This window comes from Dicentrarchus labrax, unplaced genomic scaffold (assembly GCF_905237075.1).
Source record: "Dicentrarchus labrax unplaced genomic scaffold, dlabrax2021, whole genome shotgun sequence".
In the NCBI taxonomy this organism is placed as follows: domain Eukaryota; kingdom Metazoa; phylum Chordata; class Actinopteri; family Moronidae; genus Dicentrarchus; species Dicentrarchus labrax.
Window position 1 is genome coordinate 1,002,910 of NW_026136722.1, and position 25,537 is coordinate 1,028,446.

The window sequence follows — 25,537 nt, forward strand, 5'->3', positions numbered from 1 at the left end:
TGGATATCTGCCAATACAATACCTTTAGTAGATGCTTAATTAAATTGGTAGATTTGTACGATGCAGCACAACCTCCACCCCTCCTAACGTTGGCTTTACACACAAGTTGATGTTTTGAGACTAAAATATCTAACTGAATCTCAATGTGCTTCACACACAACAAATATGAACAAAATAAGATAAAACACAAATACATTCTAAAGTAATTCATCCCCTGCCCACCCACTAACCTAAACACATGCCCAAAAAGTGAGAAAGCGAGAGAAAGAGAGACAGACAGGTAGACAGATGGCCCTAGCTAGCCATAGGCCTGACAGAACAGGTAGGTCTTAAGCTCGCTTCTAAAACACAACACAGCTGAGGTACATCTGATATTATCATGCAGATGCTCCAGAGAGTGGTCCCATAACAAAGGTGTTGTTAGGAGGCCATGTCTGAGATTAGTAATCAGTGAGCAGGACACAGACGTATTTAGGTTGTAGGCCATTAAGTGATTTATACACAGTGAGCAATATTTTGAAATATTCAGTATTTCATTGGAAACCAGTGAAGTGATGTAAATTGGAGCAATATGTTTGTTGCCCCAGTGAGTACTCTGGCTGCAGCATTTGAGCTGGAGCTGCCCTACTGTATGAGGAAATGTTGAGTTAGCCAACTGTTACTAGCTAACTCAGTTGCAGACTCTCTCATGTCACGTTACAACGGGTTCATGGTCCAGCTCAAGCTCCGCTTGTACGTCTAACGCATAGAATTCTGGGAGGCAATTTAAATATGGGAAATACTGGATATCACTGTAAAAGTGGATTGGTCCCAACAGTAGACAGAAAAGAAAACATTAGAGAAACAGGTATGCATAATACTTACGGATGGGCTTTCATCTCTATGTAATTCTTGGGGATGAAGCCGTCTTTTCCATTTAGCTCTGCCTTGTACCAGTTCTGATCACACTCTTCATTTAATACCTAGTGTTGACAGAAAGAAAGAGTTGTTCAGGTTAGTGCCACATACAAAAGTCAACAATGGAAAGCAACCAACATCCTAAATTTAGCTTGAGGCCATTTCATTTAATTTCCTGTGACTTCAGGAGGTGCATGTACTGTATGAAAGAGAATTGCTTGGTAAATATTAGGAAACGACAAAACTAACAGCAGAGGAGAGGAGGCAAATACAATCAAACAAATGTAATTTAAAACGCTAGCGTCTAACAATGTGTCTGCATGTGACCTGTGCATTTAGCTATTAGAGACTCGCTCAGCAGTACACCTCAGTGACACAGACAGCTGCGAGGGCATTCATATCTGACAAAGTATGGCGACAGTGCAGGTGTGTGTTGGGCTGGTGGTGCATCCATGTGTTTCCAACTCAGTACGTGTGTGCTTCTTTGTCTATGAGTGGGAAAGCTTTTGAGAGGTGTGTGGTACGGAAAGAAAATAACCTTCATGCTGCAGCAGCTTATTATTGATCTAAAAAAGGCGCCCATGAGCTTTTTTTTTTTTTTACAACTTTCATTCATAACTTGAAATGCAAGATATTTTCCCCTTCCGTAGTAGTAAAATGTCCCTCGCAAGTGAAATGGCAAATGCCATGCCACTCATTATATGTGGATTGTCTTATTTTAACACTGGAGTATTCATTTCAACAACATCTACACATGTATCAATTTCCAAGGAATACTAAGCAACAATATTGAGTCATGCAGCCTTCTTCTCAATAATGTTGCAAAAAGCAGACAAAGCCTATTTCCTAATCTCAGTCTAATTTACAGCCACCGCAGACCAGCAGGCTATAAAGCCTGAAAAGCAACAGAAAAGGATGAGATGCACATGTCACAAACCAAGCTGTCACTTGTTTGATTCTTTGAGGAGCTTAAAGTAAATGCATTAATCTCACCCCTCACATCCAGACAGAACTGTACTGAAGAAGTCAAGTTTTACTCAGAAGTCAAGTTTGTTAAAAGCCATTCCTTTCAATGTCTTTGATCACAACTCATTTGAATAATTCTTAGGAAAAAAGCGTTTCTGGCTAAGGCTGTGTGCCTTTCCTTAACGCAGATTCACTGGAGAGAGAAGGCATCAGACAGAAACGACTGTTGACAATCTTCAATGCATATTAGACTCAATCATTTTTTCTCAGTCACTATTTTCTAAAATCACAATTTAGTTTCTTTTCCTCCCTCCTCCTCTCCCCTTAAATTCATAATTTCCCTCTAACCCAGCCCAAGACAGCTGTCCAATTGGCCCTGTGTAGTGTGAGTGGCCTGGGTCCATTTGCTCCAGTGAGCCTGCAGAATGCCAGCTGTCACTGGCCCTCCCCAGCTGCTAACCCTGCACAAGACCAGCATTACTGGATCAGGGAGTGGCCTTGGACCAAAAACATAAAGTAGGCTAAAAGGGGGGGCTGGGTGTGTCTATTAGTGCATGTAACACATTGGACTTACATACAGATATTGGGGTACATCTGTGATACACAGAGAGATGGGGAGAGACAGACAGGGTGAGTGTGTTTATGCTAGTCAATGTGGCGCTGTCTGAGCCAAGACTCAAACAAAGGGCATTAGCCTCTGGGCTGTATGTTGACACACCAAACCGACCTTTAAGAACTAGCGCCTACAAAGGCAGACAGATACAACACTGCGAGGCCTTGCGGCCAGCTGACTGCCGACAAGCAGTTCTCTGCTCACATTTGCACCAGCAGTGTGCTTGTGGTCTATTGGATAACATGACAAAAAGCATATAATATCTGCCGTGGAAAACAAGGTAGAGGTACCTAAAGGGTGTAGAGATGAGTTGAACTGTACCATGTAGTGGAAATATAGCTAAAGATAATGCTAGCATGTTGATGTTAAGCTGGTCTAATAGTCATAATCTGAGTTTATTGGACAACCTGACATTTTCCCCTGATGATGACGCAAGATTAAAGCACACAGAAGAAATCGGGTCATTAACAGTCATTCAGTCATCTTGCTTGCTGACTGCCTCTCTGGTTTGAACATGCTCAATTACCCGAACTGCCACCAGTAATGGAAGCTCGTGCCAACAAGTGAAACACACACATTTCAAGAACTAAGTAAGATTATTGACTGCAGACACCCAATGACCGCCCAGAAGCTGAACGTCAGCATAGGGTGTCAGGGCCTTAACATGTCTTACTGATACTGTGAACTCCAAATAACCCCTAACACTTTCTGTCAACAACACACACATACACTCTCAATATACAGGAATGCAGAAACAAAACTTCTTCCCATATAAACACAAACATAACTAGCACTTCCAGCACTTGTAGCTGAGATACTTTAAAACAAACATAAAAGCAAAGCAACAAATTCAGTAAGAGTACAAAATGTTCAGAGCAGTCAGAGAGACAATGCTTCGTCCTTACGACCCAAGCTCAAGCCCACTTGTTGGAGGATCCACTCCACTGAAGTGCCCTTGAAACCCTATCAGCTCAACCAGCGCTGTTCGGGTTGACCCTGCACTCTGACCTCCCTCGGGTGAAAGCAAACAAATTGTGAAGTTTGTTGTGAAGTAGATAATAAATAATAAGAACTGCACGTTACATTTTCTAAGAAAAAGGAAGCACCTCTTCTGAGCCCACCATGTTCAAGGAAAGTCAAATGAAAGGTCTCATAGTTGACACATCTCTAAAACCGAGCACATACGTTATATGTAGGGACGCTCGATATTGGCATTTCTGCCGATATCCGATATTGTCCAACTCTCAATTTCCGATACCGACATCACCCGATACCGATATATGCAGGCTTTTTACACAAAAACTGTTAGGTAACAACATAACACATCTCCTATTGTGGAATTAACACATTATGCCTGATTTTATTGTGATGCCCCACTGGATGCATACATAAATGCAACATGGCTCTCCAAATGTAAACACTGTCTGTACAAAATAAGAGAACAACTTCAACTTTCATTTGTATTAATACTGAAAAGAGCGCTAACCGCTAGCTAAGCGCTAATCACTAGCTAAATGCTAGCTTTGGTTAATGTGTTTGTGTTAATATTAAAATCATTCGTTTAAATTGTTTGCTTGTTAGCCACGGTTGAACCAACCAGTCTAGTGTGTAGTTGTTGTTATACGTCATCTAGCGCGGTAAACTCCCATTGCGTTCTGCAGGCTCAAAATGCTGAAGCCTACAGAACAAACATCGGTTATAAAAACCTGATACCGATAATTCCCGATATTACATTTTTTTGTGAATATCGGCCGATAATATCGGAGGGCCGATATTATCGAGATAATATGAATAAACTCCTCAGCAGGCAAGTATGATATGTACGTATGCATGTATGTCCCAAAAGGCAACTTGAGGTAAGTATAAGGTCAGAAAAGGAAGTCAGAAAAACAGGAAACCCTGTTAACAGGAAAAATCCCATTCTGAAAACAAATATGCAACTATAAGGGTTTCAAATTGATTGTCATGTCAATATTTATTAAAATCCCAAAATGTCAAATATTTGAGTCTTGAAACACACGGTATCGGTATCGGCCCCATCCCTAGCTAAAATGCTTAAGTGAATTTCCAGGCGATTCTAAAACAAGCCAGTGTTTGTACTGGGGGGGTATCCCAATGTAATATTTCAGTTCAATTATAATTATTCAATATTTGCAGATTACATTTTGTGGTGCACTGAAAACATTTTAGGCCTCATTCTGTACGTAAATATTACAGCGCACAGTAAAAACTCAGCTGACATCCAAGTGACACATATTTGGGTCCTGTGTTTGGTGTAGTCAGATATGTTCACATACACTGTTGTGTTGTTGTGGGATCACCGTGTTTCAATTATTCTGACAGCAGGGCAAACAGCAGCATGGCTCCTAAAGCTCCATTAAACAAACAAATAAGAAGCTTGTCCAGGCAAAATAAACTGGTGCAGACATAAAATCCAAGGCTCATTTCCAGCCCGACACATCAAAATGGTGCATCTGGACTATCTTAATATTTTAAGTCTTGTTGAAATGGCATTACAAAATGATAACCGCTAGGGGATTTGTATGAATAAATTCAGTTTTGTCTAAAAATAGACAAAATGTTTGTGCTTTTATGTAGTAACTATTATGATCAACACTAAAATTGTTAGAGCATATTGTCCATAACCAGAACATGGCATGAATTGTATATAAACTGCTCCATCTCAGAAATATGTGGAATTGTTCTTTGACTTCAGATAAACTAAAAAACACTACTACATCATCACTACTCATAAAGCAAGCAGTAGGTGGTTTCAGAAGCGTGGGAACACTGTAAAGTCAGGGAGTTTTCAACCAGATTAAAATACCCAACAAAATCTTGTTTGTTTAATCCGTACAAAAACCCATGTGTAAAAATAACAATTCATTTTATTTTTGTTTTATGATGGGTTGCTGGACTATTACAACTAGAAGTGCCTTACAGTTTTTGTACAAAGCTAAGCTAACTGGCTGTAGCTTCATATTTATCATACAGACAGTGGGGTCCTCTCATCTAACTGTCAGCCAGAAAGTAAATATTCTAACAAATATCGTAACAAAACTGAAACCTGACACATCTACCCGTAGCAACCAACTTGACGTGTTTTTTTTTTTTTTTTTTTAAATGAACTCAACCTGTTAAAAAAAGATAAGACCACTAGCCTGGATATTAGAATAGCGACTGCTCACTGAAAGCAATTGTATGTTAAAAAAGTATATACAGTATATTTAGTGAAAATGGTTGGCTAAAATGCTTTGGAGTCTATCTGGTGGCTCTCAAAACTGAAAGAAGGGCCGTCCGTGAGGAAAAGCAGAAATAAAATATTTGCTTGGCTGGCAGTTTTTTTTAAACCATAGAGGGGAGACAACCACAGCATTGTGTCTGACTGAGCTCTGTCTCTCTGTTCCAAGCCGAGCCAGCATTGTGCTCGTGCACTTCTGTGGACGATGTGCATTCCCTCCCTCTCTCTGAAGATTTTTTTTTGTCTTTTTAATCTGATTGAGCCACAATAGTTGTAGGAGTTTCTATTTAAGAGGCTAAGGTCCAGGCCAGGGATTATCTCCTCCACAGCTGCCACTGCAGACCACCCCCCCCACCCCCCAACACGCACACACTAAAATATTATAGCACTTCCACCCACAAAGCCATGTGTGACACTAAACACAAGTAGCTATCATTCACAAGAGACACAGGTCCACAACTAAATAATTCAGCAGTTCAAGTTAAGTATAAAATTATGTAATATCCTGTTGTAAACCCATATGATGAACGGGGGTTGCTGAGTTTCAGCATTATTAATCAACTTGCTAAGCTATGTTGTCTTTACACTAGAGATTTATTTAGGCAGATGTGGAGAAACTGATGCAACATAATAGGATTTCTTTTCTTTTATTATGTCATCTCATGAGAATCCAATGCAGCAAATTACATTCTATTCACAAGTATTTTTGTTATTTAGTAGGGCTGTAACGGTTCTGAAACCGAGACCGACATCGCGACACAAAAGTCCAGGGTCTCGTGTCGCGGATCCGAGAGACAGAACAGCGACACACAAGCTCCCTGGACTGTTGAGCTCTCGTTACGACAGTGTAACTGGCGGTGGCCCGTGGGGTGGTAGCGGTGTACGCCTATATTGTATTTGTATTGACAGTAGGTTATTCTAGGTCATTTTCCACCTTATTTTAGTGTTTATTTACTACTTTAATCTGTTCCCTTTCTCTTCTCCCCACACTCACACAACACACACCTTGCCTGGGCCTCTGGTCACTCACGGCAAACGCGCCCGCTTGACCGCCTCTTTCTGTCTCTCTCTCCCTGTGTGTGTCTCTACTGACTTTCTCCATCAACAGTACGTTTCATAAACTCACCCGTGATTGAGTTTTCAAGTGCGCCGCATGTGGGTCCAAACCGAAACTAACGTTAGTGAGTGACATCTGCAGTGGTGCGTTCACTGACGCTCCGTAATGTAAGATTTCTGCTGTATATGCTTAATGTAATAGCAGATAACATCTCTCTCTCTCTGTTTCTCTGCAAAATGGGGAAACGGGGAAAACCGCGGTATGAACCGAACCGTGGCTCAAAAATCGAGGTCTGAACCGAACCGTGGATTTGGTGAATCGTTACACCCCTATTATTTAGATGAACAAATTATACCTATAACCATTTCTGTAGGGCTCACACATCCTACAGTTCTTTTTATGTTCTTTACCATGGCAGAGCAAACTTGAATATATGCTGGCTCTTTGCTTCTATATGATTTGGACAGGGTGTTAAGTGATGACGATGATGAGATTAGAGTGCAATCATTACTTTCCCTTTCCTGGCCACCTAAAACTGACTATCACAAAAAATGTATGTCGATAAAAGAAGTATCCATGCTCAAGAAGTCATTACTGTACACATAGGTACATAGGGCTGACTTACTAGGCATTGCCTAACACACAATGGAGGTAGAGAGTCAGGTAAGGGATAGCAATGGTGGCGGCAGAGAAAACAAGATGCTAAATAAACCACATGTCTGTATGTCATGGGATTGCAATAAATCAGGAGCAGGGATTACCCTGGAGTGTGAGTTAATCTGAGCGTGTGGCAGGTCAGCCAGATAGAAAGATAGACAGGCTAAAGCTTCATCAGAACCTCTGAGGCCAAAGTCTGTTGGATCTGGCACCAAGTTTAATGAAACTGATAGAGCCCCTTCTGCTATCTATTTGCACACCATACGGCAACCATGACAACAACATCAAACACGGTTTGTTATCAGTTACAACAATGTACCTGGTAGTATGCAAAGTCAAAGTCGGCTACCGGTAAGAAGAGCCATTGAACCAAAGGAGGAAATAAGTTTTTATTTTGGCATTTTGCATTTTTTTTTTATATTGACAGTGAGAGTAGAACGAGACAGGAAAGGCGGGGGAGAGAGAGGGAATGACGTGCAGAAAGTGGCCTCAAGCTGCAGTAGGGACTCAGCCATGACACGTGGTACACACTCTACCTGGTGAGCTACCAGAGCTCCCTGGAAATAAACATTTTTAAGAAACCCAAAAAGCAAATGGCAGATCATGATTAGCACCCACTACAATATAAATAATTATTGCATAAAATCAGACGGCTCAGATTAGGAAGTGGTTATTTTATTTTAATAAGGAAATAAGGGCAATATCAAAACTGACCTCAGTTTATGTTCTGACAGAGAAGGACGAAAAACTTGATGTAAGAAATCCACTCAAATGGTACAAATCTGGTAATTTCATGACCATACCAATCCTATTTCTGGCCAAGAATGAAGATGTCATAAGATTTTATAAATTGCAGATTATACACCCTGAAAAAGTTGCTATGGGGAAAGATTTTAAAGCCTCTGTGGAGGCAGTGGCTTGGTCAGTCCTAAAGCGATTTCTAGCAGACAGCATTGAGCCCCTCAAAAAAAAGACAACAATGAAAAAAATCATATAATAGAGAATAAAGAATAGAAGGCCTGTGATGACACACGTAGTGATGCCTGAACATATCTGTCTATCTGTGTCTCTCTGTGTGTGTGTGTGTGTGTGTGTGTGTGTGTGTGTGTGTGTGTGTGTGCGCCAACTGTGTGGATGTCTTGCAGGAATGGAATCTGAGGCCTGGTATTTTGACATACTGGCAGCAGAAGTGACCCCTGTGGTGGCACCAGATCTTACTCAGGGGACAAACTAATTCCACCCCATGAACAGTACATCTAGGACAGTGTGCAGGGACTGCAGGAGCAAGTCTTCAAAAAAGGTGGGTTATGTATTCACACCCTGAATGTCTTCTCACAAAATTGTAGCCCTAGACTGACAGTACAGATACGGACAAAAAGACAGCAGGCTGGGGGGTGTGATGGGGTGTGGTGAAGACCCAGTCCACTTTTTTTTGCTTTGTTTAGCAAAACAGCTCTAGAAAAAAAATTAAAAGCCGTCTAAATGAGTCTGACCTCCTTTGCTCCCAGCAGGGAGGCTGCAGACTTGGATCAGGGAGGCATTGAGTGCCACCTAGATACAGAAAGTCACAGAGAAAGAGATTACACTTGATTCCAGTAAATAAAGGCTTGTAACACTCTTGTAATTAAAATAATGCTTGGGTCCATTACCACATGAGAGGCCTTTTATATGGAACAGAGACTGTAGCTTCAAACACACATTACACACATTACACCTCCGACCAAGGGATAAAGCAAAGGTTGGACACCCAGTAGAAGAGGCTGAGGCGTGGGTTGCGAGTCCACAAACTCCCATCCAGTATTTGATCTCAAACTTGAAGTAAAAGCGTAAAAACACCCCCTCTGTTGTAGGTATATTCTTATATTTTCCCGAAAAAAAAACAAAACATTTAGCGTAAGCATGAGAATCACTGGTATATGTATGCTTACATCAGTAGGAAGCTGAATAGCAAGTATTTATGAGTGAGAATTTAATTTCATTCATCCATTTTCAATTAAATTTAATATATTGAGCTACAATAAACTGTGTTTATATTATATCCTTACCAAACAGCCACAGAACAAGTGAGTAAGTGAATATTTCTAGTTAAAAAGAAGGAAAACAGATAAAGTTGGGTGTTGTATTACAAATAATCAAGGAATACAAAGGATTGTATGATGTTTTCACCATTTTTTGGACTACGGATGATGACAATATGCAACAGGGAATCCAAGAATTATACTGCAGTTGATAAAAGGACCATCTTAAGATGACTGAACACTAAGTCATAATGCCTGAAAAGATGAATCCACCAGCCAAACCAGATGGGTGGTAAACTCTAATTTACAGTCTAAGTGTGATAATTGATGTGGAAGGATAATTTTGGCTTATACCCACTGCCCCACTCCTTTCTCCTCTCAACATCAATTTGACTCAGGCAGCTGGGGGGAGGATCCACTCTTACATCATGATGTTGTTTATCACAGCTTGAATTCTCAACGCACTTTATTTTGGCAGTACCCTCTAATGACTCAAGCTTTTAAAAAAAAAAGCGACAAATTTTGTTGTGCAGTAAACAGATGAGAGAGCTTAGGCAACTGTGTGCATTTAGTAACAACTGTTGCAGTTATGTTGCATTAAGAATGGGCTTGTTGCTGTCTGATGCCAATGTGAGCTCCACCAGCTGTTGTTGGAGAAATTAACCAACCATACGCGAATGGCACCCAATCCGAAGTCTGTGTAAGCTAAAAGTTTATGATCCATCAATCACCTTCTTGGTTATGTCAAGGAATATAAGTCGTTTGGCCGTATTAGGCATGTATGTGTTAGGGCTTTGGTGGTATCAAGGTATTACGGTGTACCAGGGTACAGAGTAATCCTGAAGGTTTGACTTTCAATACCGTCAATAATACAGACGCTCCTCTTTCTGGTGGATCTGTCAATTTGGCTCTTAGGTTGTTTATTCTCTGTCCACTCAGTTTGGATTTGAGTGGGTATGTTTGTTAAAAAGATACTCTGAGCTATGTTTCATAGTGTTAGTGGCGCTTCACACACTTTTTAAAACAGCCTGGCGGTAGGCATAAATCCGTCCGTTCAGGATTACTCTACGTTTCTCTTTTCAGAGCAGGCCACGTGAAATGACTTTTCTTTGACTTGCTTATTTCTCAGAATGTCTCTCATCGCATCTTCCCTGTCTCTCCGTGTGTGTGTCTGTGTGTGTCTCACTCACTGTCACTGTCGCAATGCACAGATTTGATTGGCTGTATAGCGTCACATGAGATTAGTCTGGGCCGCTAAACTGGTGCCGTAAAGGTTGCAAAAGCTTCGCCAGTTAAAAAAGAAACACTCTGGCATGCTACAATGGCTTCTATCAGTTTAGTTAGTTTTTTTTAAATCTTTGGGTTTTTTTTACACAAATACCGCCATATAATGTATATCCTGGTGAAATGTCATGAAGGTATGAAACAATACATATCGCCAAAACCTAGTATGTGTACTGTATTAAACACTGGCTAATCAGTGTCTGCCAAAATTTGGGGAATTTATTTTCATTCACTGACTTAAGAGAGAAAAAAAGCTTATAAAAAGGATGATAACTTTTGGTTTAAATACAGTTGTCAGCGACTTTATGGCACATCAGGAGGGAGTGGTGTGGAGATGAGAAGGAGTGAGATCTAATTACAGCCTCTCTGACTCAACACTCAGAGGAAGAGCAGTGAGAAAAGAGTCAGAGGGAGCAAGAGAAGAAGAGCAAAAAACAAGGCACAAACCAAGACAGAAGCCAGATCAAGAGAGATGAATAGCAAGAGAAAGCGACAGAAGCTGTGTGAGAGAGAGAAAGAGAGCAAAAGAAGAAGACAGAGGACCACTTTGAAGAATCACACTCCTTGTGATCAGCTTAGGAAAACTCCTCAGGGGCAAATTACATGAAATGAGGGCATCTCTTTTTCAGAGCAGCCAAACTAGCTATGTTTTATTCTGTGGAGTGCACTGTCCTCCATCTGTGGTAGCTGGCTAGCTAAATGCCTTTTTGTGATACCCCATCAATCCACTGAAAGGGAAAGTTGTCTTTTCATTCCCACACTCTTTCCATTAGATGCAACATCTAACCTGCATCAGTAATGCCACTGAAATGTTATTTCTTCCTCCCTTTTTATGCTCTTAATATGTCAGAGAGAATAAAGATGTACTAAAAACATTGGTGGCAACACAAATAGAAAATTGTTGGTAAAAAGTTGCATTTTGAAAGATTGTATTTCACACATAGGCCTAGTCAAAAACCAACAGCAAGACACAGATGGCACTGTGTTAGACATCTATTGGGATGTTTATGTCCAGGTGTGTTGATCAAAAAGACCTAAGCCCCTTATTAGGGCTACACAGTAATCGCAATATTATTGAAATCACAATTGGGCCAATATTCAAATCGCAAGAAGCTTTTTTGATGAAGGTAAAATGTGCGTCAAAACATTTTAATGAACTACTGTAGTGCTGCAGAGATTCCCTACCCTACAAAATGAAACATTAAACATGTGATGTGACCAATGTCACATCACAATTTAAAGTTTTTATGCAAAAATGATCATTCCTACTAGTCGTGAATCATATCGCAATTGTCAAAATAATCAAAATATGATTTTGGATATATCATGCAGCCCTACTGCTTATAATGAGCTACACAGCTTCTGTTGGATTATTGAATTAGTGAGTCTATGGTGCCTACCTACTTAAGGCATATGTGAACTAGTCATATCTTAAAAATTATCTCCTAAAAAACATAATATTAAAGCACTCAGAAGCACCGTTTAAAAAGTGGAAATACAGGTTATTGCCAACTTAGGCTCGTAGGAGATAAACTGCAAACTGAATCAGAACTGCGTGCATTGTCTTCATGGTCAATTAGTTAACAGGAAATGTCTGACTTTCAACCAGGTTATCAAAACTCCACCCTAAAGCTGCCTTTTCACAGCTTCAGTACAGCATGCTTTAGCCATGCTCTCCATTAACTGCATAGTACACTAGATTTACTATCGGCCATTTTATTTGTACAAAATCTGAGTGTGAAATGTATGCACTATATTAGTTCCCTAACCAAATCTAATAATGGAACGAAGAAAGTAGAGTCTCAACTACATGCACATCACTTTCTGTTAACAATGCCACAATACAATGTGTTGCATTTTATAAATATGAAAAAAAATAAACAGCGAGGATACAAAATGACAAAGTTTAATAAGTGAAATGTCAATTCATTTCTCATGTTAGAGTAAAACTATCAAGAGTATAGGTAGAGTAGTGAAAGAGTGACACAACTGTATGTCCCACACACACACACACACACACACACACACACACACACACACACACACACACACACACACACACGTCTAACAAGCTGTACGCAAGCAAGTCCACAGAAATAGAGTGTCAATTTAAGAGAGCTTGTTTCAGCTTCATCGTAGGCAGCAGGCTTGAGTGCTGACATATTAAACACTGCCCAGTTGGGCAGCAGCTATTGGGCCGGTGTGGGTTAGAGCTGGGAGTGACTAGGAACAGATGCCTCAAATATAGACACACAAGCACAACAACTAAAAGGCAGAAAGGTAGGAAAAAGGTTCATGCAAACACACTTTCCTCCATTACTAAGCTAAGGCAATATTTGCAGTTTCTACATTTCCTTCCATTGGCCCTGTGAACAGCAGCATGCTGGTAGTGGCGTCACTAGCAGAAAATAGGTTGCTAATCTTGCTATTAGTAGACTATGTGTTGCTCTCTTATGCATACTACTGTTTTAGTAAGGACAAAACCAACCTAAAAATAGAGGTAATGTTAAACAACAAGAGCAACACCTTTACTAGGGTACTGCACGGGGATTACATTGGATGACGGAAATTCTGAGAGACACTTTATCTGTCTTTGCGTTACAGACTGCCTTTAATACCTACATTGACTGTGGGCCATATGTCCTATGGCTATAGGTCACAGCAAAGCCTCAAGAAGTTTCTCTTACAGTAACAAGGTCGCACTGTTGGAATTAGACAAAAGAAAGAAGAGGAAAAAAACTGAGTCAAAGAAACGTACTGTCTAAGCTTTCCTCCAGAGATTCAGCACTTAATTAGAAAATAGGCTGCTGTAATACAAATGTGAACTGAACACAGTCTCTTGGACTCAAGTGAAATCCTTCAAGGAGGCCTCTGGCAGTGTAAGTAGGGTGAGTCTCAAAAAAACTGCACAATGAGCAACATAACAGCAATTTATTGACCCTTCAGCTACACATAGTCAACTGCACTGCTGCTTTACACAGGAAATCTGCAGAAACCCACTGCTGACTTCAACTTAAGTGTTTGGAAAGGAAAAATCCAATAGTGGGATTTGGATCTGGGATTGGAGCTCAGACTCTAATGACGGCTTATGAGTCTTTCAAGTGAGGTTTTTAAGACGTTCGGGCATCACAAGGCACCGCTGATACAACTTTCCTCTCTTCAACGGTCAAGAGGACGGGGAGGGGAAATCAATACCTTAAGCACTAATAGGCGATGAGGGAGCCATTAATCAGGGGGAAGGGTCGGGGCCTAAAGAGAAAGTGTTGAAGTAACTGGCTAAAAGCTCCATCCTTCTCTATATCACGCCCCTCAAACAGGGACAAGATGTCTGTCACAGGGTGAATATGAAAACGGTTGCTGAAGTCAAGTAAATTTACTGCAAGTGTATTGCACGTCACTGTGTGGTAGGTGGTGCACACCATAGAGTTGCTGGAGTTTGCTGTGGAGACACAGGAAGTTGCTGGGGGTTGGAAGACACATGAAACAGGATGTGAAAACAGCAAAGCTGAGGCATAACGTAAGCATACACAGATACAAGGACACACTAAAGTTGGGACAGACTAGACAACTTTACCAGAGATTATAAGCGCAATTTGACTGTGTGCTCAAAATGTTTAGGGGCAGCAGGATGAGTGGGTGGTGGCGGTTGTTTACAATCCTGTCTTTTTCAAGGAAAATCTTTCATATTCACATTCAGTTGCAACAAAGTTTAGGCCAGTGTTGAACACTATAATATAAATACCCCAAAATGTGGAATAGCTAACTGAAACTGGCCTGATTGAACAAAACATTTGGTTTAGTCCAATATACCTTTTACTATTCAGCAACTTCTGTTCTAATGTTTGTCTAACTTTTTATTTATTAAGCCATTTCTATGAGTGAATATTTCATTTCTCAGTGTAATAATAGTTTACATTTACAACAGTTCGACATGTGCCTCGTATAATTACTACCGAGTACGTTACTGTTCTTTCCATAAAGGCCTCGGCTCAATTGGTAATCTATTGGAAAGCGCTCATTCAATTCCTGGGTTGACTTTAAATGAGAGCTTTATGGCATACCATTTAATTAGTGGCTGCAATATAATATTGACAGAGTGGTATGACTTGAACAGAGTTTAAACAACACATGATTTGAATCCGTAGACAACAGTTTGCAGAAGTAGCGATGTGGAAAGGCGGATCTTAGATCATGCTGCACAGGCAGTTCAAAGATCTGTTGATGACAGCTAATTCTGTCAGCTAGCAGGGCTGTTAATCCTTATTTATTTAAGGAGGAAATGAGAACAAGTGTACAGTGCTCAGGGCAATGGCCAGACTCTACTGTGGCCTCCACATGCCTGCTGCTTTGCCTCTTGATCTGCTTTCTGACAGAAAAGGAGCAGAAGGCGGCAAAATTTGATTATAAAACTGTTTAAAACAACAATGTGGTTTGTGATATGCCCAGTTACCATTTACTGCAGATATGAGTGGCTGATTCGTATCAAATTTATGCTCATGTGACAGTGCGTGTATGTATCTGAGCCAAGAGGCAGTTGTAAATGCAATAATAATTTACCTGTCATTGATTTTAGAGTGCCATACAACTCTGTTCAAAAGCTACAATAACATGAAAACTGGGTCTGAAACATCTTAGAACATTGGATTTCTCTCTTCAATAAAGGCTTTTCAATCATCTTAGTAAATCTTCTCCAGTAATGATCTTCTAAGAAAAAATATTACTTATAAAAGAGGTCAATGGGATTTTTTCCTGGTTGCCGCATCTCAAGAGCACACTTCAACTTTCAGTATGTGAAGTGGTGATGTTAAAAAGGTAAGTGTGTAGACCTCACTGTTCAATGTCAATTTCTTAACCTGCACAGAGTAATTGAGCCCACATTTAATTTTTTTAAAAGCACTAGATGAATAATCTTACAGCATACAGTTAGAACATAACAGTGGCAATTTCCCCTTTTTTGTCCATGCATCATGGGAGATCACATTGTGAAACTAAACTAGTCTGCATTATGCAAATTTGTCATGGGCCCACACATTTGTACAATAACATTTTACATTCAACAAGCCCACGTCTCAATACTTTCAATATTTCTGTATCTGAAATGTAAGACTCCAACAACAAATCGAGCTCCGTGTTCCGTTCAGTTGAAGTTGAAAACAGTTAAACAACTTGAATCGGTCTGTAAAGATAAAACAGGAAGGTGGTTGCAACAGCTCTGTGTGCCATTTACTGATAAGGAGCAAAGGCCATACAGAGTAAAAGCACACACACCTAATTATAAGATCAGACATACAGTATGAAACATTAAATGGCTGTGACATAAAAGTACGATGGATTCCTTAAAGGTGAACAAACTGCTACTTAACAGCTGTTTTTCACACTAAGAAAGACCTGATGAGGGGTTTGAGCCTCTGTTATAATGTGACAGTTTGCTTAAGTACTCATGAGCTGGCAAACTAGAGAACTAAATGCTGGCATATGACTCAAGGCTGCAAAATAAGAGGGGAGCCTGGACTGGTCAACCAGCTGTGAGTCACAGAGGCGCAGTGCTTGCTGGCTGGAGGACAGTTGTGGAACCTGATTACTACAGATCTTGGTGGCAACGTGGTAATGTGTGTAGTGAGAAAGAAAATAATGGATCATGTGTCCATCATGTGAGCTTGTGTCCTGTCCACATTTCTGGCAGAAAAGCGGTGACAGTGCGCTGGGGAGAAGTGGGATGGAGTGCTTTTGCAGTGAGAGAAAACAACGCTGCATGTGGATTTTGTTTCTATGATAACAATAGCTTGAGAAATTCGTTATTAGCTTAACAAGCATGCTGTGGTTTTGTAAAACAACACCTGCAAACATAGAGAGTGGAAATATTGCTTTTCTACTTTCTGACATTTTCCGCGTCATCTCCCTTCACGTCACCCAGTTCACCACTGCAGCCAGCTGTCTGCGCTCTCTCTCTCTGTGTGTGTGTGTGTGTGTGTGTAAGTAAGAGCTGAGCCCCGCCCTCGACCAGACAAGCCGCGGAGAGAGACAGAGAAGCTTCCCTGAACATAAACGACAGCAAAATGTGGTAGAGAACTATCAGCATAGTTGTAGTGAGTGAGTCAATGAAACTGTAACTCACGCTGTACTGCTGCCACTGATCATACTTCCTACATAGGCTAACAGAGGTATACAGCACCAAACCACACTGGCTTCCTTTCATCTATGTATACTACATGCAGATATAGAAAACTAAAACAAAATCACTGCTCTGTTGTCAGCAATAATCAACTGCCCATTTTTGTATCTACAACAAATTATAATTAAGATTTTGTAACCAACTAACAAAGTTGCCCTGCTGTAGTGTGTGGTAACACTTACTGATATTGTGAATAAAAGCAGGAGTAGGGGTGCGAAGTGAAAAATAGTACAGATCTTCTAGCACGCTGATGTGTGAGCTAGAGATAGCGACAGCCACCATCTCCCAGTGATACTGAAAATGGTGAGACATTAAGGATGCTACATACAAGCAAAGCCTTAACACAGGCTTGCTTTCTCATGAGAGGGACCCTTTGTGCTAAGAGCAGAGCTGTTTAGTATTAGTATCAGCAGACAGATAGCACTGGTGATGGGAGCAAAGGAGCCACTATGAACACACTCCACCTCAGAAAAGTTCTCTTTTAGATGTACTACTCCAAATGCTTTTGTACCGTGTGCTGTACAGCATCAGGTATAGAAACTGTCACCGTTCTAAATAAACAGACTTGTTAGTGCTGTTCATGAAGGCTCATCTGTTTCTTGAGCATGCTCTTGTATTTGTGGTAAAGTTGCCAATTGAGAGAGGGATTTAGTTTAGTATTATTGACGTTTAAACAACCGTTATGTAACCAAATATCTAACTGGTCTAAAAAAACAGAGTGCAAAGAGCAGAGTGAGCTAGGAAGCGAGAGAGACCAAACTGGTGCAGGTTTATTGAAGTAACAATGCAATTAGCATTAAAAAAATGTTTGGCAGCCACAAAGGTAGCAGGCACACACAGCTGACACCAGGCTAACCAATAGCATTGTTTAAAAAGGTATTGGTAGGTGGATCTTCAGTAATGAACAAGGCAATTTTAAACTTAACTGCAATTATGCAAAGATTATCAGAATTTCTACATTTTTTAAAGAAGGGTTTCCTATTTTATGCCACAATTTTTGTGAAATCCTGGTGGGACATGGGAACTATTTTGAAAATGACCATCGGATCACAAATCATTGCTAGTAGATTACTAAAATGACTTTCAGTTGTGAAGCGTGGCTCCACCGGTGTACCAGTGTGATTTGGCGAATGACAGGAGCTTGTTTCATCCTGTTTCTCATAAGTTACCTGAGGGGAAACATTCAGACTTGAGACTAATGTATGAGCACTGTGAGGAGGAACAAAAGAGGAAAAAAACAGGATGAAAGAAATGAAGAGGGGGATGGTATCTGACGAACATCGGGCCGATTCATTCTGTCTGAAAAAGTGAACTGGTCCTTTGGGCAAAGCAGCCAACAAATGATTCAGATGAAATGTGGACAGCGCTAGAGGCAACATTCATGCAGGCCTTCCTTCCCCATTTCAGATTCATTCTCCGTCCAAAAATAACGTGTTAAGCATTTTTGTAGCTTTTAAGGTTGTGTCCTTTACAGTATGTTACCCACAAGCTGGTTTAAATGTTCTAGCCTTACACATAGTGACATTAACAACATCTGGTAATGTATGTCAGACGGGGCTGGCTATATCACTGTGAGACTAAATGTTTTTCAAAAAAGGATATTGCTTTATCTATAATTACAAAATGAATTACATCACACCGATAAGAGTGGGGGATTTTTTCAGCCACATGGTGCCAAAGTAGAGCTTCATACACAGGACAAGACTGAATCTGAAGAATTATGTTTTAGAGATAAGTTTTTAGTTACATAAAATGACCTGTTTAACTTAATGATTTAAATTCAAAGGAAAAAAATGGCATTTCCCATTAACATTTTGGCTGGAACTCTGGTAAAAAAGCTTGAGATGTTCCAGCAAGACAGCTAGCTGTTAAAATTAGAGAAAAAGTACAGTACTTCCTCTTCTCATATGCAAATTTAATAAGAACTCATATTTAGCTCAGCGTTTCCTAAGCTGACTTTCAGTCCCTCCCTCTAGGCCCCCCTGGTGAGATAAGAAATCGTTTCAAAACTCTCTACTCAAATCTCTTATTCAGGGGGGGAAAAAACACTCATCCCCTGATAGAACAGCCAACCCATCCACAACAGCTGACTTCTTCATTATATAATAGTATAAAATCAAGCTACTTCACCACATTGATGCCAACTGTGGTAAACTACACACTAATACTTGCAGAGCGACAGTCTCATCTCACGTGGACTGAAAGCAAAAGCCCATTCAGAGTTAAGATAAAGATCCTGTGGGAGGAATACGACAGAGAAATTATTTTGGAGGATGTTTATTTACTGCTCGCTGTTGATCCCTTATTACTAGCTACAGTTACAATAGCTACGGCTACAGTGGAGCCTTCTCTGGTTGCAGTCTGCATTCAGCAAAAGCAGTCATGGGCTTGGTTGCAGTGTTGGCCAAGTTACAGGAAAATTGTATTTAGCTGCAGTTACTAGTTACCTCTCAAAAGTAATTGAAGTACTTTACCAATTACTCTATGTAAAGACATTTTTGCATTACATAAATTAAATGTCTGCTTTAAATTTCTTATTCATGCATACAGCGGTCAGCTTTAAGTGTCACTGTAAGACAAATTTACCTTGTTGTTAGTGGAATTACAGCAACCCCGTTACTCTATAATGCGTTACTTCCAATACGATGGGAGTGGTGACAACATTAATTTTTTACACTGGATAGTGAACTTTGAAGGAACAAACTATGAAATTAATATTAAATACAAAATGATGTGATGTGTTTTTCCATCAACCTGCATGTCTTACAAGGCAGATGTTGCCCGTAAAAACAAGTTATTGTTATGAGCAAAACAGGATGACAGGTTACACTGAAAATACACAAAGCTGTGTGGTCCTTTAGAAATGTATCTTTTACAAAAGGGGCTATTCACTCTGTTATCAGCCAACAGCTTAAGAGCAGTGTTTCTGAGAATCATCTTAACTGTAGGCGGTCTTTTTTTAGTAAAATAAGAACTGACCTTAAAGCTGTGGGGAGAAAGAGGACCTCTTAAACTCATGTATCATCAAAAGGATATTTTATACTGAGTATATAACTAAAGACATTTCCTAGAAAATAAGGGAACATGAAGGTTTATCTAATTGTTCAGTGCACTGTCACCTCTGCATGCTGCCCATCCTGACTATGACAGGGGGATTATGATGATTGCATTTAAATCCAAAGAGAATCACTGTGTAGGAAAATTGCAGTATGTACTTTCTAATATCTTTGCTATCTCATCAAGGTCGGAGAATGACATGCATGCTTTTCAGGCAACCAGAAAGCACAAGGCTTTGAATAAGCTGCTCATGACCGGGGATCTGGGCATGCCTGAGGTTTCAGAGAGCACTTTAGAAACACATGCATTTCTCCTTTAGAATACTGAAGTATCATACAATGGGTCACACACCATCAAGGCCTAAAATCTTGTTGTTCTGTTGCCACATGCATTTACCATGTGTAGCATCAAATGACGCAGTAGTGTTTGGGATTCTAGGCTATAGGCACAAGTCTAGAGATCTTTTTATTTTATTAATGTGGATTTAAGTTGGGTGTGTCAATGTAAAATAGGAATAAAAAAAGAACACACTGACCGCAATGTAAGATATAGACTTCACACTGTAGTTTTATTCTAGAAACATTACTGCGTGAAACTGTTGATGACACTTTCATTTAACACAGGACGGATGTGATTAATTACACAGGATATAAATTTACAGTGAGAAAGTACAGGCATCATATCATAGTTATGAGTAATACAGACATGTCTGAACATTAAATCATCAAATAGTTGTCACTTACCTTTAGGATTTCTCCACGCTTGAAACTAAGCTCATCATCAGCAGTAGCTTTGAAATCGTATTTGGCAATGGCCTCCATGGTTGTTGTTGCGTGCTGGAAAACTGCTTGGCTGTAGTTGTGTTTCAGGGACTGAATAAAAAATAAAAACTCTTATCCACGCTCCTGAGGCCAGATGCTTCTCTCCGAGTCTCTCCTCCCGTCTATGACCCGCTCCTTTAGGGCTTAGACCTCACATAAAGGTTACAGTGAGGTGCCTGCAAATAAGAAAGGATGTGGTACTCAATCACGCTAAAATGTAGTGTAGAGCCACAACTGCACATGAAGATTCTCATTCAAAAAGAGAGAACTAGAGCGAGAGGGCCCGAATTACACCCAAAAGATGAATTTGGTTCGCTCTGAACCTTCAGAATATCTGGAAAATGTGAATATAATTTCTCATTCAAGTTGTAAGTCTGCACTTATTTCAGGGCCTCTTAGTTACGCTCATAAGATGCTATTAGAAGTGGTTTTCCTGTAATCATGATACAGTTATATTGTGATCTAGACATCATGATTTGTTCTCTTAAAGAATTTACAATATCTAAAATATAGCACACAAGTACTAATGGCAATCTCCAGAGGCAAACCTATATAAAAAAGGGATTAAGGCCTATGTGTTCTTGTTGCTGTTACTCTGGGCACAAGAGGATACTGATGCCAAATGAACTACAATCAATGGCAATTCCTACAGCCACCTGGCCCGACCACAGCTAACTTAAGTCGGTAGCCTACTTAAGCAGAGCTGACAGTGATACACTGGCTAAACCTACAGTTGCTGAGTTAAATGGATAAAGCTACGTTATCTCATTAAGTTGTTTGCTAATATGCTACCGTGCAGCTCTGATGGGTTCACCCTAATAACGTTACAGCTCTACGCTGAATAAGGCCTTTAAATCTGACAGCTAGATGACCAGGGAATGCTAACAAACTAACTGTTAATGGCAAATTATCGGTAAAGGCAAACTTTCGCCCCCCCAGGAGAACAACCCACATCACCTCGTCACGGACTATGAGTTAATGGGTTAGCTAGAACAGTCGATGACTTTTCTAGAAGTCATTTGACAGTAGGGACACAACAAGTCCTAAAATGTGACTGCAGCCATTGTTTACAGTAATACCACTGTCAACAAGTCAACCCATGGCCACTATGAGCGAAGACAAGCGAACAACACAGCCGACAAGAGACAGAAGTAATGTTAGTTAGGGTAAAGTAATGGAAAGGGAAGCTGAAGTCCAAAAGGGGGGGGGGGCAGACTGCCTCTAAACTCCTCTCTCGGATCCACAACCGTCTCTTGATGTGTTACTGCCACTGTCAGATTCCTCCACCCGGTACTAATGTGGACACTGAGCACCGGACCGCGTTTTTACCGAGTTCGAGTGGATCGAATCCGTTCCAGCGTTCTGGAGCGCTCCAGCTAGCACACCGGCTAACAGTCGGACAACAATAACTGCGGTGCGGCTCTCAAACTTCACCCCGTTAATACAGCACAGCGGGCAGACTGACGATGACACCGCTTAAAACAAGGGTCCCCTTTCACGATAAACATGAGCTGTTTACTGACGCTCGGGGCCTGTACGCTAGCTTCACGTTGGCAAATGTGAAAGGAAGAAAACACCTTTTTTTTTTTTTTTTTTTTCATAGCGCAAGCTGTTGTTGCTAACGTTAGCTTAGTGGCACAGTTAGCCCAGCTAACGTTACTGAACTTGCCTAGCCTGCGTCGCGAAAGGGAAAGAGTGCACAACTTTTATGTAAGGAGAAAGAATAAGGTAAACTCACCACTCGAGATATTCCGTTTCGATGCTGCCACCGTAACACACAAAAACCCTCTCGTGTAATTATCCACTCCCTGTTTCCTCTTTTGAGGCAACAAACGATGTACGTCTGATGTCGCTTACACCCCGTCCGAGGAGCCTAAACGTAGCTACTAGCATAAGCTTTACGACGTTTATTTCCGCTTCCTTCCACAGTGCTGGGAGGGTCTGCAGGCTGCTGGGACTGGAGCTCCTCCCTGTCAGTCTGCTGTCTGCCGAACCCACCACACATCTGACTGATACTGCCGCCTACAACGGGGTTGACTCACCCACCATGTATATATATATATATATATATATATATATATATATATATAGACCTAGTGTACTACTTCTATCTATCTATCTATCTATCTATCTATCTATCTATCTATCTAGTTTGTGTTTCATCAATCACACAAATCACATAAATGACTGCACACCAGTTACTACATAATAAGTGAAGTTGAAATAAAACGAGGTGGAGCATCCCAGTGCTGTCAGATTGATGGCTGTGAAATAATGTCACACTGTAATGCCACATCAGCGCTAGTTTGTACTGCTCAGGTGCACACAGTCACCATGTTCTGATATACTTCTTAGTAATGAGGTTCAAGAGTCTTGGATGGATTATATCAGAAAGTAATTGGGTGTGTTTGATTAAATAATCCACCTTATAAACCACCTGTTTTCAGCAGGTAGTCTGCTGGTTCTTCCCATTAAAAATGAACCATATTAATAATAGAAATTCATGCAGGGATATGTCTCATACAAAGCAGCCCAAAATATGCCTTCAGTGCAGAGACACTACTCTGATTCTACACTATAAAAAAGGACAATATTAGGCTTCTTCCTCTAAAGCGGGGAGTGTGTTAGCTCCTACCTTTATCCCCACCACAGAACACATTATTTAGTAAATATTTGGCCGTCTTTCTCTGTTTGTTTTTTTTTTTTTTTTTTTTTCTGGGACATCTGCTTTTAATTCCGAGCGGTGTCTGTGACAACAGGGGCATTTAAATACCTTGACAATGCTGACACCTAGTGGGGACTTACTAATGCATCATAAGCTGAACATGGTAAAAGTTCCCCAACAGGAGAGGATGCAGGACAGAGAGAAAGAGCTGTGGTAATGTCAGATACACTGTCACAGACACAGAGAGGGAGGGGGCTAAATGTTTTTACAAACAAGGGAGACAGCATTAATAGGGGGGGGGTCCCACTGACAGCATGGAGCATGGTGAGCCCCGGAGAGGAGAGGACTGCTACATCATACCTGTACGCGTTGGTAGGGATCCAGTTGAAGCCAGAGTCTGTCTGTCTGTCTGTCTGTCTGTCTGGGTGCCAGTTGTCAGTCTGACAGCATCACGGATATGTGTTACGTCAGCTCGTTTTTTTCTTGTTTCCCCCATTAGGTGCGTTTGAGTTGTCGCGTGCACTGATGAAGACTTTTGGATAACACAAACATGCGCGCGGCGTTGATGAACTAATATCGAAGTAAAATTATTGTTTTTAATCCTTTCATGCTGTTTCTATGTCTAACTGAACTTTATTTCGCTCGACTGTTAAATAAGTCGTATCATTCTTTTTATAATCAGACTGTTTTGGATAAAGAGCACCAGGAGCTGTTTGGGATGGACTTTTCCCACATTTCGAATTCATCTTTTTCCTCCTTCAGTTCTCCCGGGAATACAGAACAAGGTAGGTTGTTTGTTTCATCTCCTTTTTTTAAATGAACTCCTTCAAATTAACCGAGCACACGATGTAAATGCAACATTATTGTTAAATAATTTATGAATGGATCAGTGCTCATTGTGGCCGTTTTTGGTCAGATCCAGTGGCTTAAGCATCATTAAAAACAAAATATATATATGTGAAAGAATTCCAGGCAGCAGGATTTACTGTATACAGTATAAGTGACTGACTTAGAGTATCTGTGTGTGTCCTTTCTGGCAGAACATGAGCAGTACAACAATGTGCTCATGCCCAGCATCTTTGGTGTCATCTGTTTCTTTGGTATCTTTGGAAACTGCATTGTGATCTACACCATTGTGAAGAAGACCAAGTTCTGCTCCCAGCAAACAGTGCCAGACATATTTATCTTCAGTTTGTCCATCGCAGACCTCCTCTTTCTCCTCGGCATGCCTTTCCTCATTCACCAGCTGGTGGGCAATGGCTCCTGGTGCTTTGGTGGCACCATGTGCACCGTCATCACTGCGCTTGATTCCAACAGCCAGATAGTCAGCACATACATCCTGACCGTGATGACTCTGGACCGCTACCTGGCCACTGTGCATCCCATCCGCTTTAAACATGTCCGAACCCCCTTCGTGGCTGGGGCAGCGGTGGCTCTGGTGTGGGTGTTTTCTCTGGTCTCCATCACTCCAGTCTGGATGTACACAGGGCTCATGCGTCTCAAGGATGGCTCAGTCGGCTGTGCCCTCCTGCTGCCCAACCCGGCCACAGATACATACTGGTTCACCCTCTACCAGTTCTTCTTGGCCTTCGCTTTGCCTTGGGTGGTCATCTGTGGGGTCTTCTTCAAGATTCTCCAAAACATGTCTGCTACAGTTGCCCCACTGCCCCAGCGCAGCCTGAGGGTGAGGACGAGAAAGGTGACTCGTATGGCAGTGGCCATATGTGTGGCGTTCTTCACCTGCTGGGCCCCCTACTACATCTTGCAGTTGGCCCACCTTGGAGTACAGCGGCCCACCTTTGCCTTCCTGTACGCCTACAACATTGCTATCAGCATGGGCTATGCCAACAGCTGCATTAACCCCTTTATCTACATTGTATTAAGTGAGACATTTAAGAGGCAGTTCATTGTAGCCATCCGGCCGTCCCACAGGGGTTTCAGAGTTGCCCCTACTCTGGCTGATGGCAGCATGAGTCTGAGGACGGCACCAGACAGCTCTCATCCGTCCCACTCGCACTCATCAAGGGAACTACTTCAAAACATGCTGCCTGTCACTGTGGCCGTGCACTGAGAGGGACGCTTAAAGGGG

At 41.1% G+C, this 25,537-nt stretch overlaps 2 protein-coding genes across 3 annotated transcripts in view; one reads left to right on the top strand and one right to left on the bottom strand.

Moving 5' to 3' along the window:
- The window catches only part of LOC127356358 (growth factor receptor-bound protein 2), a 33,627-nt gene extending 10,924 nt beyond the window's left edge, over positions 1 to 22,703 (bottom strand). The window contains exons 1-3 of one of the 2 annotated variants that reach the window (XM_051388034.1): positions 22,522 to 22,703; positions 20,706 to 20,959; positions 865 to 962 (exon numbers count right to left, since the gene is read on the bottom strand). In XM_051388034.1, coding sequence (XP_051243994.1) covers positions 865 to 962; positions 20,706 to 20,783 — 176 coding nt within the window. In that variant the 5' untranslated portion in view covers positions 20,784 to 20,959; positions 22,522 to 22,703. The remainder of the gene's footprint in view (positions 1 to 864; positions 963 to 20,705; positions 20,960 to 22,521) is intronic. The other variant, XM_051388035.1, reaches the window with a different exon arrangement.
- A 1,312-nt stretch (positions 22,704 to 24,015) lies between these two features.
- Positions 24,016 to 25,537, top strand: LOC127356357 (melanin-concentrating hormone receptor 1-like). Its single transcript, XM_051388033.1, has 2 exons — positions 24,016 to 24,233; positions 24,489 to 25,537. The coding sequence occupies exons 1-2, from the start codon at positions 24,056 to 24,058 to the stop codon at positions 25,517 to 25,519; spliced, it is 1,209 nt and encodes a 402-aa protein (XP_051243993.1). The 5' UTR covers positions 24,016 to 24,055; the 3' UTR covers positions 25,520 to 25,537.

What these genes read in the sequence shown, in the direction of transcription:
- LOC127356357 (XM_051388033.1), top strand. Translation starts at nt 24,056, where the DNA reads ATGCTGTTTCTATGTCTAACTGAACTTTATTTCGCTCGACTGTTAAAT. An exon ending in TCCCGGGAATACAGAACAAG is followed by an intron (nt 24,234 to 24,488) that starts GTAGGTTGTTTG and finishes CCTTTCTGGCAG; the next exon opens with AACATGAGCAGTACAACAAT.